The sequence below is a fragment of the Crocodylus siamensis genome, chromosome 3 (genome assembly GCF_052110815.1).
Source record: "Crocodylus siamensis isolate JL-2025a chromosome 3, ASM5211081v1, whole genome shotgun sequence".
NCBI lineage: Eukaryota > Metazoa > Chordata > Crocodylia > Crocodylidae > Crocodylus > Crocodylus siamensis.
In genome coordinates this window covers 90,526,831-90,546,071 of record NC_143397.1, presented here as the reverse complement: position 1 = coordinate 90,546,071, position 19,241 = coordinate 90,526,831, and the positions used below count along the sequence as shown (strand labels likewise).

General features: G+C 43.7%; 1 protein-coding gene across 2 annotated transcripts in view; it reads left to right on the top strand.

Moving 5' to 3' along the window:
• The first annotated feature begins 394 nt into the window (after positions 1–394).
• The window catches only part of MTAP (methylthioadenosine phosphorylase), a 40,307-nt gene continuing 21,460 nt past the window's right edge, over positions 395–19,241 (top strand). Inside the window, exons 1-4 of one of the 2 annotated variants that reach the window (XM_090038788.1) lie at positions 395–2,327; positions 7,389–7,475; positions 9,564–9,622; positions 14,253–14,420. In XM_090038788.1, coding sequence (XP_089894914.1) covers positions 2,313–2,327; positions 7,389–7,475; positions 9,564–9,622; positions 14,253–14,420 — 329 coding nt within the window. In that variant the 5' untranslated portion in view covers positions 395–2,312. Of the gene's footprint in view, positions 2,328–4,180; positions 4,995–7,388; positions 7,476–9,563; positions 9,623–14,252; positions 14,421–19,241 lie in introns of those variants that run through there. The other variant, XM_090038789.1, reaches the window with a different exon arrangement.

Below are 19,241 nucleotides of genomic sequence, written 5' to 3'. Positions count from 1 at the left end.
AAGAAAATATTAGAACTTCTATTTATATTTATATAAATATACATATATTGGGGGTGCATGCTCAAAAATTTTGTACTGATAGAGGTGCATGATCAAAAAAGTTTGGAGACCACTGGTCTAGCCTTGCATGCTTCAGGGAAAGGAGCTCCTGGGGAAGAAGACAGAATGGCAGGCTACCAAGCTACTTGATAAGAGCTTTGAAGAAGAAACTAAGGGAGAAAATATGGCTCGTGGTGTAGCACTGACTCTTAGGTTTAAAATGGGATTCGGGACTAGTGTATAAAGGATTGACATGACAACTTGTATGAATGACAGAAAGATTTTTATTTACTACAAGTATTCACTGTTAAATGAACACTGCTAAAAGCAAAGCCCAGTATATTTAGCTGTGAAAGTGACAGTTATCCTCACAGGCAAAGAGGCAGTCTCTGTCTTTCAGCTTCTCTAAGGTGTGGCTCCAATCACCCAAAGTTCAGCTGGGCATAGCAGTAGTTCTTGTCAAAATGATCCCCGCCTCCTTCCACCAGCCCCACAGAGCACAGCCTTGTGGCCGGAGGCGGGGAGAGCCAGGGCTGTCCTCCCATGGGGCTGTGGAGCTGCTCCGAGCCCAGCCCTGGCTCTCCTCTGCCTCCCACCACCTGGCTGCTTTGAAATTCGAAATGTTTCGAAACTTTCGAAACGTTTCGACTGCCCTCGTTTCGGTTCAAGGCTGTTTTGAAGCCCTTCATTTCATTTTGATTGTGCTGTTTCAAGCTCAAAACAGGTTGAAACAGTGTCAAAACTAAACAACCAGTGAAGCTTTGCATAGCCTGGAGAGCTGCTCCAGAGGTAAGTGACAGGAGGCGATTGAGGTCCCCATAGGGAGGGAAGGAGGGAGTTAGGCAGGACTGGGTCTGCTGCCAAGCTGGGCAGTCGTGGGGATTGGGGCCCGGGCCTGCAATGCACGGCCACAGGGCCCTGGTAGGGCATGGGACGGGGCCACAGGTGGCTTCTCTGGGGGTGGGCCTGGCTCCTTGCCGCTGTGCGCACTTCTGCAGGGGAAAAGAGAGGGCATGTGCTCCCCAGATCTGTGTGTGGGATGGGGGTGGGCCCAGTGGGCTCTGCCTGCCTCCTGCCACTGGGCTGAGCTCCATGGGACTGGCAGAGCTGACTGGAGCACAGCCTGGCAGTGGGAGGTGGGCAGAGCTAGTGTTGTGCTCTGATCCGCTCTGCCAGCCCCACAGAGCACAGCTCAGCGGCAGGAGGTGGTGAGAGCCAAGGCTGTGCTCCCTGCTGGGCTGAGACACATGGTGCTGTGGAGCTGCTTGGAGTGCTGCCCTGGCTCTCCCCTGCCTCCCGCCACCTGGCTGCTTCAAAATTTGAACTGTTTCAAAACTTTCAAAACGTTTTGGCTGCCCTCCTTTGGAGGCTGTTTCAAAGGCCTTCATTTTGTTTTAATTTCACTGTTTTGAACTCGAAAGGAGTTGAAACGGTGTCGAAACAAAACAGTTGGTGAAGCTTTGCATGGCCTTAATGTGTATGCACGGGCCACCAGGCCTGGGGAACTGTTCCTGCAGATAAATGGGTGAGAGGGAGGGAGGTCCCCATAGGGAGGGAGGCAGTTAGGTAGGGCTGGGGCTGCGGCCAAGCTGGGTAGTGTGTGGGGATTGGGGCCCGGTGCTGCAATGCATGGCCACAGGGCCCTAGTAGGGCAGGGGATGGGGCCACATGCGGCTTGTCTGGGGGTGGGGGCTGGGCCCAGCTCCCCGCTATTGCGCACGCTCCCGGCGGGGAGAGGGCATGTGCCCCCCAGATGTGTGTGTGGCATGGGGGTGGGCCCAGTGGGTGTGACCCAGCATGGCAGGGCAGAGCAGGGCGCTGCCTGGTAACACATCATGTACACATGCAGGGGCGTTGGTGTGGGGTTGTGCCCGTTGCTGCTGCCTCACACAGGGGACATATTGCCACAGTGTGGGGCTCGCAGCGACAAGCAGCTTTCCTGCGTGGCCCCACTTTCTTGTGGCGCTGGTTCACACCTGCTGAGCTGAAGAAGCCCCAGGGGAGGGCAGCAGGGCAGGAGCCCGAGCCCACGGCGCTCACCCACTCCTGCCCCGTGTACAGTTCTGGGGGGCACGGGCGGGGCGGGGCTGCCCGCTTCTCTCTGGGGCTTTCCTGACACGCTTGTTGCTCTGCCCGGTACAAGATCAACCAGCAGTTTCTCTGGACTTCTGCCGTCCCGAGGCCGAAGCCGTGCAGGCGCACTCCGTGCCGGGTTACCGGAGCGCACCAACAGCAGCCGTGACTCCTTCCGTCGCGACTGCCTCTTTCCGGCCATGGCGGCTGTAAAGGTAGGTGGCGCGGCAGCGAAGCCGTGCGCCCTCAGTGTACGGGCCTAACGGGAGCAGCCCAGGGCCTCGCGTGCCGCCTTCCCCGGGAGCGGGGCGCGGAGCTTCCGGCCCTGGGCAGCGCGGGGCTGTACGTGGGGACGAGCCAGGGCTGCAAGGCAGAGCTTCCCAGTCCCGGGCAGTATCCCCCCCGCCCCAGGCACTTTGGTGTTTCTTTCCAGTAGCGCAGCACCGGGGTGATGATGTGTGCCCACAGGCTTCCGGGGTGGGTGGCCGCTGCTGAGCAGGGAAGAAGCAGCCCGTCCTTCCCTCGGTACCTTGCCTGGACCGGGCCCTCATGAAGTGCCTTCCGGCCGTACGTCGCTATGAACCTGCTGAAAAGCCTGCCAAAAGGGGAGGGAATCAGTGGATCCTCCTCCTTCTCCCCAGGGTTTTGTGGCTTCAGAGGGACAGCTGAGAGCGAGGCTTGGGGCAGCCCTCCAGGGACCCAGTGCAGTGGGGCTAGACTTAAAGTCAAGACAACCGCCGCAGGCAGGAGAACCTGCTCCTTTGGTCTCTGTGCCCCTGCTCCATGTGCTGTGCCATTACATGTATTGTGCGGTTGCCTAGGTAATGGTGCAGTTCACTTAGGCTGGCTATGCATGCATCTTAAAACAAGGTTCATTTGGCTAGGAAGTTATTGCTGGAGAACGTGTAATGATTTCACAGTTGGTTTTGGTCCAGCTTTAATTGGCATGGGTAGCCTGTGTCCCCACAGCTGCCAGGGGTACGTCCTGTAGCTGATGTGGGGTACAGCCAGGGCTCATTCCAGTCAGCTGTGGGACTGGGCTCTGGCTACATGTGGGCTGCAGCTGGGCCTGAATCCTATCTGCCAGTGTAGGGGGAGTGTGGGGTGGCAATCCCAGGTTCCCCCCTGTACTGGCAATAAGACATGATAGGATCTGATGCTGGATTCCACAATCACACCTCCTGCTATGCATGTGTGGTGTGGCAGGAGGTTCAATTGTGTGGATCATGCAGTGGATCCCATAGCACCTTTACCTGCACTCGGTTCCCCACTGTAAAAATAGGCTTAATACCTACCAGAATACTTCCTGACTTACGTTGGTGTACTGCTCTAGGAATCAATACATTAAATCTTTGGGGTGTTGTTCAGTGCGATAAGAGCCATATGAGTATCTTGACACAGTTGCATCTGAGGGGATAAACAAAAATTAGACCCAAACTTAAGAGGTTAAGCAGGCTGCCTTAATAATTTTTAGAAGAGTTGAGTAAAATATATTTTGGAAAGTTTACATGCAAAATATGAGGCCTTTGTAATTTTTCTCCTAATAAAGATAATTTTTTTTTCTTTTTTACAGCTGCTTTTATTTTTCCTAAGCACTGAGGGAAGAAATTGAGCTGCATTTCATTTTACAATTTCTGCAAATTGAGGACTAGTTTTGGTGTCAGCTGTGTGGTTTAAAAACAAAATACTCAGTAACTTAAGCAATTTGCCCTTTCGGGGTTTTTGTTTTTAGAATATCAAAGAATAATAAAAATGTTATCCTGATTTCTGCAAATATATTAATTACTCTTCTGGTACTTGCTAAGTAGCATACTTGAACAAAATTCAGTGGGTGATTTGGTTTTTGTTTTTCTTTTTAGACCTTAAGTAGCATTGTTCCACTTCTATTCCATATTAGGATGACTGTAGTGTATTTGAATTTTGAGTAGCAGATATTCTATAACACACTTCAGGTATAGATTTTCAGGTATATAATTCACACAAATTCTAGCTTTCAGAAGTCATGATTATTTCCATGAAGAAACAGGCATACCTTCCCCGCCCCCCCCCCCCCCATACTCCTAACACCACAGACAAATATCCTACTTCATGAAAAATATTTGAACACATCTGTTGTGGTTTCTTTTCGTGTAAACCTGCTCTACATCAAATGCATTAAGGGTTGTGGTGAGGATGCACTAACAAACAGAAGCACAAGATGGTGCCAGAAGGAGAATGGTATCTTGTTAAAATGAGGGAAGTATGGCTCGCATCATTATCTGTGCAAGGCTTTTTCATAGAAGAGTATTTGGCACTTAGTGAAAACCATGCATTCTGTTTATTGAAAAAAAGATGTCCAGTGAGCTAATAGTCATAGAAAAAGAGTCAGTGAGGCTTTTATAAACACAGGGTTGCAGAAATCAAGAGACTGATAGAGTGTTGTCTTGTTTAAAATTCGGATCATTGAGATTTCTGCTTGCTGGACATGGGTACATGGTTTGTTTGTTTGTTTATTTATTTAAAAGCTACTGATCCTTAACTACTCTGAGAAAGCTTTGCAACTGCTGACAGAACAGGCCTGTCATTCACATGGTAGCAGCTCAGGATGATTTAAACTCCTCCACTTAAAACTGCAATAGTCCTTGCAACAGTAACCAGCAATTAAAAAAGCAGCAAGCTTTTTAAAAGCAAGTATAACTGATAGCAAAATTAGTTTTTAAATGGTAGTGTTTTTATCAAAGTAAAGTGATCAACTGTCTTGGATACTCTAGGATGAGCCTGAATTTTGGGAATCTTAGTGTCCCTGCCCCCCTGCTTCCCTCCCAGGTCTTCCTGAAACAACAGTTTTGTCCTGAATTTGAAGAATTGGTCTAGATCAGTACCAGGAGATGCCATGCTCACAGGTAACATTACAGCAGTATAAACTCAGCAATTAGATACTTGGAGCCCCTGTAGCATTACTGGCCATAAAACTGACCAACAGCCATTCATTGCAAGGCTGCCATTAGTCTAGTTGTTAATAAAGAGAAGAGACATTACTCAAACCTTGCTTGAAAACTTCAGTTCTGGTCCAGCCTCATCTAGATCTGCATGATAGTTCATGGTGCCAAGGAAAATGGCTATATCACTTCCACATTTGGAAGTAGTCATGGGGTTACTTCCTTAACTACATTTGCATGTCGGTGCAGGCAGGCCAGCAAATTAGTTCCATCTCTCAGCATCACGTGACTTAGCACAGTGCCAACTAGCTTGGGCGCAGTGCTCGTGACTACAGCTACGTGGCCCCTAATAGGCAGGTCACCATGCTGTGGTATTCACAATAACCGGAAGTCTTGTAATCTACTTCTGGTTTTAGAAGGCTATGGAGTGTTTGGGACTGTGCCTGTATTTTGCTGTGTGTAAGCTGCATTATGCAATAAAAAACAGCCTTTGCAAGAGCCTGATCTGACCTAAATTGCAATTGCATCAACCTCAAAAAAACCGAAGATGTGTGCTGGGGAAATCCAGACTCAGAAACAACTTTCTTTCTTGCTATATTCCATAAAGCTAAACAAATTTTCCATAGTTGTCAGAAATTCTATGTTGGAATTAGTTGACTCTAGTCAGGCTGCACCAGCACCTAGTGGTGGGGTTTTGTTTTGTTTTTTCACATCCTGAGTAGAATTTTAATTATATTGTTCATATTATTACTAGCTGAAGATGCCTTTGTGGGGTTTATGAAAACTATTCCCCACAGAAAACCACACATAGAATCAGGGAATAGAAACATGGATGCTTTCTTTAGATTTTTGCATTTGTGTAAGATGCTTGATAGCAAAACGGACACTGCTGCTATGTGGTATTGCAAATGTCCTTGCTGAAAAGCTGTACCCATGCATCTTTGTTGTTTTTATACTTACCTGGATGTGTCATTTGTACTCAGATGCTCATTTTTTTTTCTAAAATAACATGAGAAAACTTGTCTGGCTTTTGCAGGGAATTGTGGGAAGTTATTGGAAGACTTCCTGAAGGCAAATGATTGGTGTGTATTCTTACTGTAAAGTGGGAGAATTCTAGACCAAGAGAAAGCAGTTTCTGGATTTGAACTTGTGGTCTCAAAGTGCCTCCAAATCCTAGGGAAAGATTTTAGTGTTCAGGTTATATAGGGTTTGTGGCTGAGAGACAGGTAAGGGCCTTATTTTACTGTGCAGTAGATATATTTTCTCCCATCTTCCCCATTTCCTCTTCTGGTTTATCTAGAGCTGGTCAAAAGTCAGAATTTCTGTTCTGTAGGAAATTCTAACATTTCGACTATCTTTTCATTCTATTGTTGGAAATAAATTTAATATAAAAAATTTCAAAAAAACAAAATAAGTCACCCTCTACCCAAATGTTTTAGGGTCTACCCAAATGTTTTGTTTCAAATACAATTTGTAATTTGATTTTTATTCTTTACATTTAGATTTAATTATTTTAAAATATTACACCAATATAATAGGATTGGCATGCAAAACAGTTATTGGAAATTGTCAGTCTAACTGGTTTAGTAGTGAGTATTTGCTCTTTGCCAATAATCAGTATTATAACTGGGCACTTGATCTTGTTGGAAGGGCTTATTGTAGATGAGAGGAAAACTTAGACCTCAGCCTCCATTCTGAGTCAAAGCCTTGGTGCTCAGTCTTATTGTTGTGTATCGTATGACCTCATATAAGACCTTCTGTGGGGCAGTAAATAGGTTTGAAAGACTCAGTATCTTGCTTCATTTGGTCCTTGGAGCTTAATAAGATTTATTTTTGAGGCCACACAGCCAAAAAAATTGTCTGACAGTCGGATCTAATTAGTTGACAATTCACTAAAATGATTCCTTGTCTTTTCCGTATATAACTTGGAAGCAGTAGCTGCTGGAAAGTTATTTATATATGTCTGGTTCCAGTTTTTGTGACCACCACAGTGTGGCATATGAGTCTTTTCCTTTCTGTGGTAGGATAAATGATTAACCAGTAATGCTTTTTTTTGTGCTGTTTTTATAGCTTTTTAATTGGATCTCTATTTAAGCAGGGAAGTAATAGTCAGTACCTTATATATGGCAAATTAAATAGCATAGGATCTAAAGTCTGCCTGTAAACTTACCTATATGTCTCTGGGGGTAACTGCTTTGATGATAATGACTGTGCTTCTGGGGTCCTTGGTTCTGTGTCGTTTCTAGAAGAATGACTCAAAAAAAATTCCTTGCTGGTGACCAGGAACTGAAGGTAAGATTTAAAATGCAGTGTGATTTCTAGAGTTCTAATGTGAGCTTTTGTTTGTTTATTTGTAAGATTGGAATTATAGGTGGAACTGGCCTGGATGATCCTGACCTCTTAGAAGGAAGAACAGAAAAATACATTGAGACTCCATATGGCAAGGTCTGTATAATTGTTTTTTTACTGTTTACTAAGACACACATTTTTAGATGTTTGCTTGCTCACTGTTGAATTTTTCAGTTTAGGTCCCTTTCATAAAAGGGAGATATCACAAGATCAGGTTTTTTTCTTCCATTCCCGTTTGTTGGCCAGTTAATGGCACTGAGAAAAAAGATCATGTACAGAAGAGAATAAACTTCATCCTGAACCTTTATATAGTCTGTTCTTTAAATATTAGGGGTGAGATTAGAGGTGCCACACAGAATTGGTAGTCCAGGAGTGGGATGCAGTGGCTTTAAGTTGCTTTTGCATCTTTTCAGTTTTTGGCTGCTCTGCAGCTCCTGGTGTATGTTAAAGACCTTCCAAAATTGCAGCAGCCCGCTTTTTGGGGTATGGGGTAAAGAGAGTCTTTTAAACACAGCCTGTATGGCTCTAATTCAAGGTTTTTGGAACTGTTTGGGCATGTCCAGATGTGCGTACACTTGTGGTTTACAGCACCTCAAAGCTATTTGAGCCACCACAAACCATACACAGGGCATGTGTACCCACTTGCCATGCTGCTAATTTGCAGCACAGCACCAAAATTTGACATTAGGAAATCCTGGTGTCAAAACCCCCCACCCCTAAAAAAAAAAAAAAAAGCATGGCGCAAGTGGTAGCAGCATGTGCTGCCAGAAACAGAGCCTGGCCAGCTGGAGCCACACTCTGGTTGCTGGCCAAGCTCTGAGTGACTGGACTGGTGCCACTGATGCCCCGGTAGGCCCCCCAGTAAGGTTGTCTCACCTACCCCACCCAAGTTAATATGCTGTGTGCTAGAGCACACGTGTAGGGGCATGCCCTGAGACAAAAAGCAATGGCACAAATATGTGCTACTGATAACTGTGGTGCAGGAAATACGTGCTTCTGCATTTGCATGCATGTCTGGACATGCCCTTTATGTTATTTCAGCCTTCAGCTGCAGGGAAGAGAATGCAGCTGTAATGAGGATCTTGTCCTACAGTTATAAGTGTAGCTGACTCTGCGTAGATTTTACAGTTTACATAGATGAGGCAGATGAGGTGTGGAAGACAATGCATATTAATATTCACATTTTACAGATGAAGAACTCAGATAAATGACTTGCCTAAGGCCACCAAAGAAAATTTGTAGAAAACTTGGGAATAAAACTCAGATCTTCTGCGTAGGCTACCCTGAAAGCCAGACCTAGCCCCAAACGATTTTACTTTGTCTAGCTGGGTCTTGAAAACCTCCAAGGATGGAGATTCCACATTTTCTCTGGGCAGCCTATCGCAGGGTTCATTACCCTCCTGGTGAGTTTTTTTCCATAATATCCAGCCTAAACTTCCCTTGCTGCAACTTGAGACCATTGCTTCTTGTTCTGTCATCTGGCAACGCTGAGAAGAGTCTAACCCCATCCTCTTTGTAACCGGTGTAATGCTTGTCCTCAAAAATCCTACCTTTTCCACTGTGTTATTTTCATGGCCACTAACATATAAGTAAATATAAAATGCTGTTTTACAGTAGTGAAGGGTATAAGAGATTATGGTTAAGGTAGGTGGCAGAGGAGAAGTTAGCAGGAGGGAATCTAGCTACAAAATCTCACTACTTGCAGATGTTTCTCAGACTGTAGCAGCCTAACTCTGTAACAAGATAAACAGTATTATATGCAGGGTTAACTGTGTATCTTTGTCTGCACATGTGTGTCTCTGACTCGCGGGGTTCCCATGAAAAAATCTAATATAAAGTGGTTAAAAAGAGATTTTTCAATGAAGGGATGCCGTCTGTTTTTGGTAAAATAACCAATGGCAACATGGAAAACCAAAACTGCAAGGACAAGAATTTTTCAAGGTAATTCAAATATATTTTGATGTCTAATGTATGTATGGCATATTTGAACAGCTGTATTATATAGGTGGTTGGCACTTATATTAGCTTGCTATATGCAAATGGTGTTCCCTATGGTTTCAATATGTGCCAAATCTTCCATTCCCAGTAGTTTACTAATGAAAGTAAGTACAGCTGGGTTTTTTTTTCATAGTCACAAAGTAATTAAGGCATGTTGCAACTATTTCTTGTTTACTTGTTTTGCAGCCATCAGATGCTTTGATATTGGGGAAGATAAAAAATGTTGACTGTGTGCTTCTGGCAAGGTAAATGAGCTCTTCAAAAGATTTTGTGGGGTGTTCCTGTCTGGAAGTTGATTTCCTCAAAAGTTTTCCAATTTTCTTTTTTTTTTCTTCTTCTTTTTCTGTTTGTGTCAAATGGATTAACTTCTAGTCATGACTGATGCTTATTCTGCTTTTACGGGAAAGCCCGTAATGTAAAAGTAGCCTTACTGGCAACAATAGTCTTTTTTCTAGTTGTAACAGTGTCAGCATTAGCTACACTTTAGCTTCCCCTTGTTCTCCTCCAGGCCATCCTGATCTCAGGCCTCCTGCCATCAATTCCCTCCCTCCTGACTGCAGTTTCTAGGCCAGTAATTGACTTGCCATTCACCATGATCAGGTTAGCAAGTCTACCTTTTGCTTAGCATCTGCTGTTTCACTCTTGTGTATATAATGACAATGTCAAACAGTGAGCAGCCAGCCAGCCTACAAACCGTAGTAGTATTTATTTCATGCCAAAAGTATTGCTGAGAAATTATATTGTAAAACATTAAACAATCAACGCACATTAGCTTACTTTGTATTGTCTGTCACCTGTATGGGATACAGGTAGGTGCAGACGTCAAGTTCATAAGTTCTTTGTTCCACGCTGTCTCCAGGCATGTCTGTCAGGGGCCAGATTTGGTAAATATCTCTTTTTGGGACAGTTTCAGGCCTGGTTTATCTGTCAAATGATTCTGCGTGAATTGTCCCTCAATTATTTGAAAAATGCAAAGATGTAAAACAGCCTTTTTTAATATTCGCTGCATCCCTAGTATATAATAGCCTTTGAAGGTACCATGCCTTAGGACTTTACATGTTGCACCAATTTATCTTACTACATGCAAGGAACTGGTTTAAGCTATAGGGGCAAAAGAAGATATTAGTAGGAATTTGCAGTGTAGCTAGAGTAAGCCTAAAACTTTGAGAGTCGTGCCATCGCTAGATTTTGCAAGGCACATTTTTAAAGTTAAATGATCACTTTTGTACACACTCAAAAGACTATCTAAGCTGCTCTTACAACGGAAGTTACAAAAGCATGCCTACAGGGAGGTATTGGGAGAATTGCATGTTTTCTGCTCTGCCTGCAAAGATTAAGGCTAATACTTGAACAATCAAACTTCATTTAAAGAAAGGATGTGGTTTCACATTGTCCCCCAGCAAAATTTCCGTGCCTGGTCCGCTGCTATTGAGAGACAGAGAGAACCTGGTCTAGCATGATTTTTCGAAAGTTCTGTTTTTTTTAATTGGAAATCTAGATATTGTCTACCCTGAAAGATTTTGTGGCTTCTGAAGAATTAGTGTAATTCTGACATGACAAAGGTCTGAAAACTGAGAAATAATGAAAGGAAAGAAGATTTAGTTCTAAAGTTAAAATCTTGGGTGTCAGCCTACTTTTTATCATCACCTGTTTGGCTCCAATGACTAGTTGATTAAAAAGATTACTGCTAACATGCAGCCAAGGTTCTTTAGGTAAACGTGATCTTTTATTAGACTAACTAAATAGTTGGCAAAGTTGTTCTTTGTAAGCATCTTGGTACAAACACCCTTCTTCAGGCAGAGGGAGAGTTTGTTGTTAACATGCAGTTTTTGCACAAGAGCTAACTATATGCATTTTCTGAAACTTCAAGAGATCTACCAGAACTAGAGAAAATCAAACATAACATTTCTGATGTGTCCCAGACTTTATTAAAGAGTGAATCTCCCCTAATTTTCTTAAGTTGTAGTCTCCTCTTTTTCCCTAAGGATCTCCCCTTTAGTTAAGTCACTGACACAGAGGCAGTAATTTCCCAATTATTTTTTCTTTATTGATATGCTTTATTGCACCTCTTAAAGCATCTGCAGCTTTAGCATTGCTCAGTTTGCTTTGAAATTGACACCTCTCCTAAGACGCATGTAGGCATCTGGAGTAGTTGCCATCCTTCGATAGTACAGTTTCTGATTTGCTTCTGTATGAAATTTCTTTTTCCTCCATGTCCATTTTATGTACACAAATGCTTTTGCAATCCTCAAGGGGGTGGGTTATAGTCTTCCTAGAACTGTAGGGCTGGAGTGGTTCTTCCAGCCCCCCATATACAGAGGCAGGATGCCGTATTCCTGAACCATTCCAAACAGTGTTAATAGCTGTTTGAACATATTGGGCAGATGCTGCATTTGTGGTTTTGTTTTTCTCCCGTTGTATTCTTTTCCTTAAGTTATGCTATGGCTGGACACAATTGCTGAATGTGGATATTACATCTGGTCTGACCTCTCCCATGTTTATTCCTTTGGGTGCTTTATGTCTTCTGTTTTGTTTCTTTGGCTTTTTATGTTGGATTTTTTTTCATACACTTCAAGATTTGGATTATTAAAAATAAGGTCACACCACTGGAGGGAAGTTCTGTGCACTGGAGCTGGCTGCCTTCCCCACTCCCTGCTGCACGGGTCCCGGGACTCTGCCAGAAGTGGAGGGAAGCCCCAGTCCCAGTTTCCCTGCTGAGTCCTGGTACCTGGATGGCAGGGGGAGGGGAAGGCAGCTGCTTCCAGCACATGTGGAGCTTCCCTCCAGTGGTGTGCAAGTGCAGGAATTGCAGGAGAGTGGTGGGGAGCCCCAGTGATAAAGGCAGCCTGGCTGGGCTGCGCCCAGCGTAATGTGCAGTGCTGGCTAGAGCTGTACGCTACCAAGTGGCAGTGCCTGCACCAGGTCTGAGCACCTGCAACTGCTGCTGCCACTGCCTGTGGGGCTGAGCATGATGGGAAGTGTGTGGGGGGGTACCAACACCCCCTCCCGGCCCCCTCCCAACCCTCTTTCAAAACAAACACCCTGCCCACCTAGGCATTACGTTGCCACTACCCCCCTGGCTGTGGGTTCTGCACTACTATCAGCCCCATGCTCCTGCCCAGCTGCAGATCCCCTGCCCCTGCCTCTGCCCCTATTGCTTTCCTACCTGCTGCCCAGAGTGAGTGGCGGCAGCAGCCCTGCCCAAAAGCTGCATGCTGACCAGACTGGGCTCTTCCACCCATAAGGGTGGGAGTGAGGCACAGTAGGGTATGTTGGCACAAGGGGTATATACATGGGCACCTTGCTCCCACTCTTGTGACTGAAAGGGCTAGGGTACAATTAGTTGGTGGGTGCCGCAGGCCAGATGAAAGTGTCCGGTGAGCAGGGATCTGGCCCACCGGCCGTATTTTGCCAGCCACTGGGTTAGATATTAGGAAAAACTCTCTCACAAGGAGGGTAGTAAAGTACTGGAACAGGTTACCCTGAGAGGTTGTGGACTCTCCATCCTTAAAGGCTGTTAAGACCTGGCTAAACAAAGCCATGGTAGGATGATTTGGTTGCTGATGGTCCTGCTTTGAGCAGGGGGTTGGAGTACATGACCTCCCGAGGTCCCTTCCAACCCTAATTTTTTATGATTCTATGCAAATAGAACTTGATTGTCTGGCTAACATTTAATATCCATTTAATATACCATATTTGACAACTTTTCCTTAAAAGGATGTCATTTAGGAGTAGCTGGGCAAACCAAGTTTGTCATTATTTCTCAAACCTGAATGTAAAATGTTAGGAAAGGCTTTGCTCAAATGACAGAATCCTATGACTCTCAAGGTGGAGAAAATTTGGAAAGTTGTCAATTTTTTGTGTTATGATTTAAAAAAACATGGGGAAAATCCTCTGTTCCTGGTATTTCTTGAAGGATGGAATGAGTGATTACAGAAACACAGGGAAATTTACCTTTTTTGTCTTTGCCAAATCTTACTGCTATATGCATTGTAAACGCTATGAAATGCAAGCTGTATCTTTTCTGCTCATTTTACTGCTATTGGGTTGTGATTGCAAAATGTTATATTTGTTACTTATCATTATTACTACAGTGAAGATGTGAAGGAAACTAGCTTGACTGGTAAGTTCCATGTTGAAACAGAAATGCTGACAGGAAAGAACAAGCTTTGTGCTTGTAAAATTGAGCAAATTTTGTATTGGAGAAAGGAGAAGAGAAGGCACTGACTGTCATACTAATGGGACAGGTCATAGACTGGAAGTTGTGATGTGTAAACTTAGTCCTTGCATTGGAATGTAGAGGATTCAATTAATGCCCTTTATCATCTAACTTGTTTTTTGTTTTTGTGTTTGCCTTCACTGAAGTACCATTTAAAAAATAAGTTGTATGTATCAACAGAATTTTAATACAAAACATAAAATGTTACAAATAAATCATACAACTCTTGCTGCATATTGAAAATCCAGTATTGACCATCTTAAATGTTCAAAATGTATGGGTCCCCATTCTTTATGGGGATTAAAGATCATAAGAATTTAAAATATTTTTTTATCTACTACATTTATAAAAAGTAAAGTAGGGTATTCTTGGATCACTTTTTCTTTTTTTCTGGACAAGGAGGACTAGAAACGTAATCTCTCTCTAAAATTAAGGTTGTAGCTTTCAGTTAGTTACTGGACTCCAGGAAACTGGTGCTTTTAAAAATACACCAAATAGTGTGAGAGTGGTTATAAAATTGTGAAAATTAGCAACATTGTAAGTTACTAAAGAACATAGTTCCTCTTAAACACTTACATTTCCTGAACTGCTGGTAGTTGATTTCTTATTTTTTGTTTTTACTTTAGTTTTTATTCCTCTTTCATCTGTCTTTGCAGGCATGGAAGACATCATACCATTATGCCATCAAACGTTAACTTCCGTGCTAACATCTGGGCACTGAAGGAAGAGGCTTGCACTCACCTTGTAGTTACTACTGCCTGTGGGTCATTAAGAGAGGAAATACAGCCTGGTGATATTATTATAATTGATCAGTTCATTGACAGGTAAGCAAGCAACATGATTGTGTGCGTGTTTAAAGCAAAACCATTCAGTTTCACTCTGTGCTGTTGAGTCGCAATCTTCAGCACTTGTGTCAAAAATACAGAAGTATTTGTAAAAAGTTGAAATAGGATCTATAAAGCCCATAGCAGAGAGGATACAAAGCCTACCTGTGGGCCTAGGGAGGCCTGTTCCACCCTTCTCTGAGATGTGTCAGGCCTGGAGAAAAGGTCTTACACAAAGGAACACCCAGATCCTTGAGAACAGTCTCTGGTGACAGTGAACAGATCTCCCATCCTCAGCTCCTGGAGAGGAACATGGATGAGGAACAAAGCCACTTGCATGGCCATGGTCAGTCCTGACTGCCTCATGGGAGAGACCTGCTTGTCATGGGAGAGACCTCTTGTTCACAAGAGGGTTGTCTGAGGGCACTGAGGTAGAATACAAACTGCCAGCAGCCCCTTGAAAGCCCCTTGGAGACCTGCAACCAACTTTTGTTAGTTGGTTTTGTTTTGTTTTCATTGTCACTTTGGGACCCCTCAGTAACCTCTAACAAGGGTTCATGGGACTCAACAAGAGGACTGTCTCTCTTACACCCAGACTGGTGCTGAAGATATCCTTGGTGTGGAGAGTGGGTTTGTTTAGGGCTCTTGTGTACCCACCCTGGATGAGGGATAGAGAGAAGGAAGTCATTGAAAGTTACTGTGGGGAGACCGACTCTGTGATTGAAGGGGAGAGAATTTTAACTTATTTTCACTGAAAGAGTAAGGTCAGTGATTGTATTATGGTAACATCTAGAGCAGGGATTCTTAACCAGTGTACTGTGGTATCCTAAGGTGCCTTGCGATCCTTTCAAGACTGCCACAGGGTACTGCACAATGTTAGCACTGTTCAGTGTGTAAACATGATTCACGAGATAAACCCAAAATTTCAAATAGGAATCCATAGTGTAAAAGCATGTTGTTCTGACCTTCCTAAGTTCTTTGCAACATAAGAATAGTTTTATTATTTTTCTGTAGTCAAAAAATGAGAGACAGCTAAGAGCTGGCATTTTTCAAGGCTTGTCCTGAATCTAAAAAGGTTGAGAACCACTGATCTAGAGGTTCCAACCAAAACCATGGCACTAAATGTGGACAAATGCATAGAGGCAGTCTGCCCCAGAGAGTTTACAGCCTGAATAGATGAGACACAAGTGATGGAAGAAAGGGAATGGTCTAAGAGGAAGTAAAGCATTTAACCAGGATAATTTTGATCAAATGACAGCTTTTGCAATAAAAGAGTTGAGCTGAAACTGGATTTCCCCAATTTACATGTTCAACACCAGAAGTCTAAATAACTACCACACCTCTGTAATATTCAGTTTCCACATTGGATATATGGTTTGCAGCAATATGCCTGTTGAAACATGAGCAACTATGCTCTGCATAGAGATGGAGCAGCTATATAGAATGTCTGCATAAGAGAATCTGGCCCTTATTATCTGTTGCTACATAAGAAAACTACGCTGTATTTTCCTTCCTCTTCTGAACTATTAAGGCATGAAATCAAATGTCATGTTAAAATAGTAACTCTGTGTTTGTAAGTGGCTTTTTTTTTCTGGCTTCCTGATTTTTAAATTCTTAGCCTTTGGAAACAAGCATCTGAGCAGACTGTGACTTAATATCTGTTTGTTTCTTATAATAACTTACTTGTGAATTATAGAATAGATTTTTTTCTATCTAAAAAGGCTATACTATATTAATATTATTTAAAGGAGCCTGTAGAAGTAACATACCTTTTACACTGCTGTATAAAAAGTATTTTAAAGTGTTTATCTTTCATCTCTCAGCCTGTCACTACTGTGTGTCAGTGTTTTTAGGGTGTGAGACCCACAGCAGGGAATAGCACAAATATAACTAAGGGGAGAAGGGGACCCTGACATTTTAAATAATAAATACTTAGACTAAATGAGAACTGTGGAATGTACAGCAAATCTGAACTCTACTAAGCGTGGTTTACTACATCTGATGCCTAGACATGAGTAGAAAAGGCTCTTTGAGACAATAGTGAGTTTAGATCAAGGGTGGGCAAAATACAGTCTGTGGGCCAGATCCAGCCTGCCAGCTGATTGGTTCCAGCCCACTGGTGGACACCCCCCAATTGATTGTATCTGGCCCATGGCTGCCCCCGTGGCACTCCTCATGGGGCACAACCCTGCCAGCTCCTGCCCAGGGCAGCCCATATTGTGCTTCTGCCAGCACCTACCTTGCACCTGCTAGAAGCACCGGCCCAGCCCCAGCCAGCACACGTACCTTCCCACAGCCTCCTGGGTGCTCAGCTCCCTTGCCTCCAGCAGCTGCTTCTCCTGCCCCCGCTGCAAGCTCCAGGCAAAAGGTAATACAGAGAAACTGTAGGGGATGTATGCAGATGCCCAGCCAGGCACGTTGGGAGCTGCAGCCAGGAGCCCCCTCCCCCCAGCACGCAGGGCTCCAACTCTAGCTCCAGCTCCCGGCCACCTTCCACCCACTCAGCGTGCCCACAGGTGGCTGCTCTTGGAAGAAAAAAGGAAGGCAGCTGGAAGCTAGAACTGAAGCCCTGCATGGGGCAGGAGCTGCCTGGCTGCAGTTTCCCCCACATGTGGCTGGGCATCTGCTGCCCTACATGCACCCCCATGGCTTCCCTGTGTTACCTGTTGCCCAGAGCATTGCAGCAGGGGCAGGAGGAGGAGGAGACACTGGAGGTTGGGGGAGCCAAGCACCTGGGGGGCTGTGGTAGCAGCCCTGCTGGGAAGCCATACATGCTGGACAGGGCTGGGTTGGTGCTGTCTAGCGAGCACAGGGCTGGTGCAGGCAGAAGTGCTGCTCAGGCTCCCCTTGGCAAGAGTAGGTGGGACTTGGCCCCATGAAGATCATCACGAGGGCAGCTGTGGGTCGGGTGTGGGAGGAGGACGGACTACACCACACAGTACTGCCTGGGTAAACTCTGATGTATGTGCCCCTTGCCCTCCCCTCCCCCCTGCCCCCAGCTGGCTCCCAGGACCTAGCATGTGGGCAGACCCACAAACCCACCCCTGCATGCCTACCCTTCCAGACACATGCACCCACAACCCCCACACAATATACAAGAGTAAAGCTTTATTTCGAGCTATTATGTAATCACCTCTATATACACTACTCAAAAAACATAAATCAGGACAAAAAATATATTTTGATATAAAATTTAAATGTTACAGTAAATATTAGCTATTTAGTATATGATTTGTTTTTCAGCTATAATATGTTAAATTTATGTCTTCTGAAAGATTTTGTATGTGTAGCCCTTCTGGCAAACCTCACCAAACTTCGTTTAGTGGCCCACCAACCAAAATAATTGCTGGTTTAGAAAACCCCTGGTTTAGATCTTGCTAGGGTGGGAAGAGATACTGATCATGGTTAAGTTTCACGCCAACTATTTTCTGTAAAATTATGGCAGAATTACACATTTGTCATCTCAGAAACCATCCTGCCTGATGAGTGCAAACAATTTCCTACACGTCTGTTCTGCAGGGAAATAAGTATTTAGGTTAGTCTCTGTGCTGTTTAAGATAAACCATCTACCCACAATAAAACAAGTCAACTTTGTTACAAGGTACCAGATGTTGAAACAAATACTATTTTTTCAAAAGCATTTCAGTACATTAATCCTTGGAAATGTTTCTTCTTTCCTGGGCTACTCTTACAGGCTTGCTTCTCATGCTGGATATGTCGTCATGTATAAATGCAGCAAAGGTGCAGGCTGCAACAGCTAATTTAACAAGTCTGCACCCCCTCCCATACTTGCATAGTATAAATGCATAAAAAATGCAGCTCAATTACTAACCCATCCGTGTTAAGTAGGCAAAATCTTGGAGAAATGTATATATAATTTGCTAATCTAACTCCTTGATTTGGACCACCTTTCTGCCTGTATCTAGCTACACATTGTATACGTGTATCCATTCATGCACATCTGTATTTTGAAACCAAACTGTTCAGGGTAAATATTTGCTACAGATGTACATAGTGAGAAACAGAAGTCTAAAAACTCTTATTAAGTCAGAAAAGTGAACAAGACCATCGTTTTCAAATTTTAAATGTTTAAATTTAGGCATCCATATATATTTAGGCCCTTTAAAAAAAGTGACATGATTCTTTTTCTTTCCCTGACTAGTGGCAGTAAGTACCCACAGTTCTCATTGTCTTCTGAAGGAGTAATTCATACACATCTGAGTCTACAGTAATTGTACCTGCATATGGCTATGAATTTGAAATGGTAATAATTTCATAGTAGAGCCAGATTAAGTTCTTTAGGGAGTTCTTTAAAAATAATGGCCTGGGGCAGATTGGCTTCTGCTTTTACTTTTTTTAAAATTGAATTCAAACAAACAAAAAGAATCATTTCAGCTTTATACTGTCACTTTTTTTTAAATTTAAAAAAAATCTTTAGGTAAATTAGAAAAAAAGGTAGGCCTCTATGAATTCCAAGATTTTCTTTAAAAGAGGACATTATTTTGGCAGGATGGTGGGTTTTTAAAAAAATTCTGACAGCCAACTGAAGAAAGACTGCCAGTTTTGACCAGATATATTGGTTGTACTTAAGTGATAGGGACCTAATGAATTTGCAGTTGTGGCATTTACATGGAAATTGTGAATTCAGGTGGACTTTGAAAAATGGAGGGCTCCACAATTTTGATGGATTTACTGCAAAGTCCTTCCCCCCCACAAAAAAACAACACAACAACAAAAAACAACTTACCGGCAAGCAGAGGAAAGGGTGGGAATGCCTGCAGTCTTGGAGCATGGAGGAGGGAGCTGCTTGTAGCAGGAGGC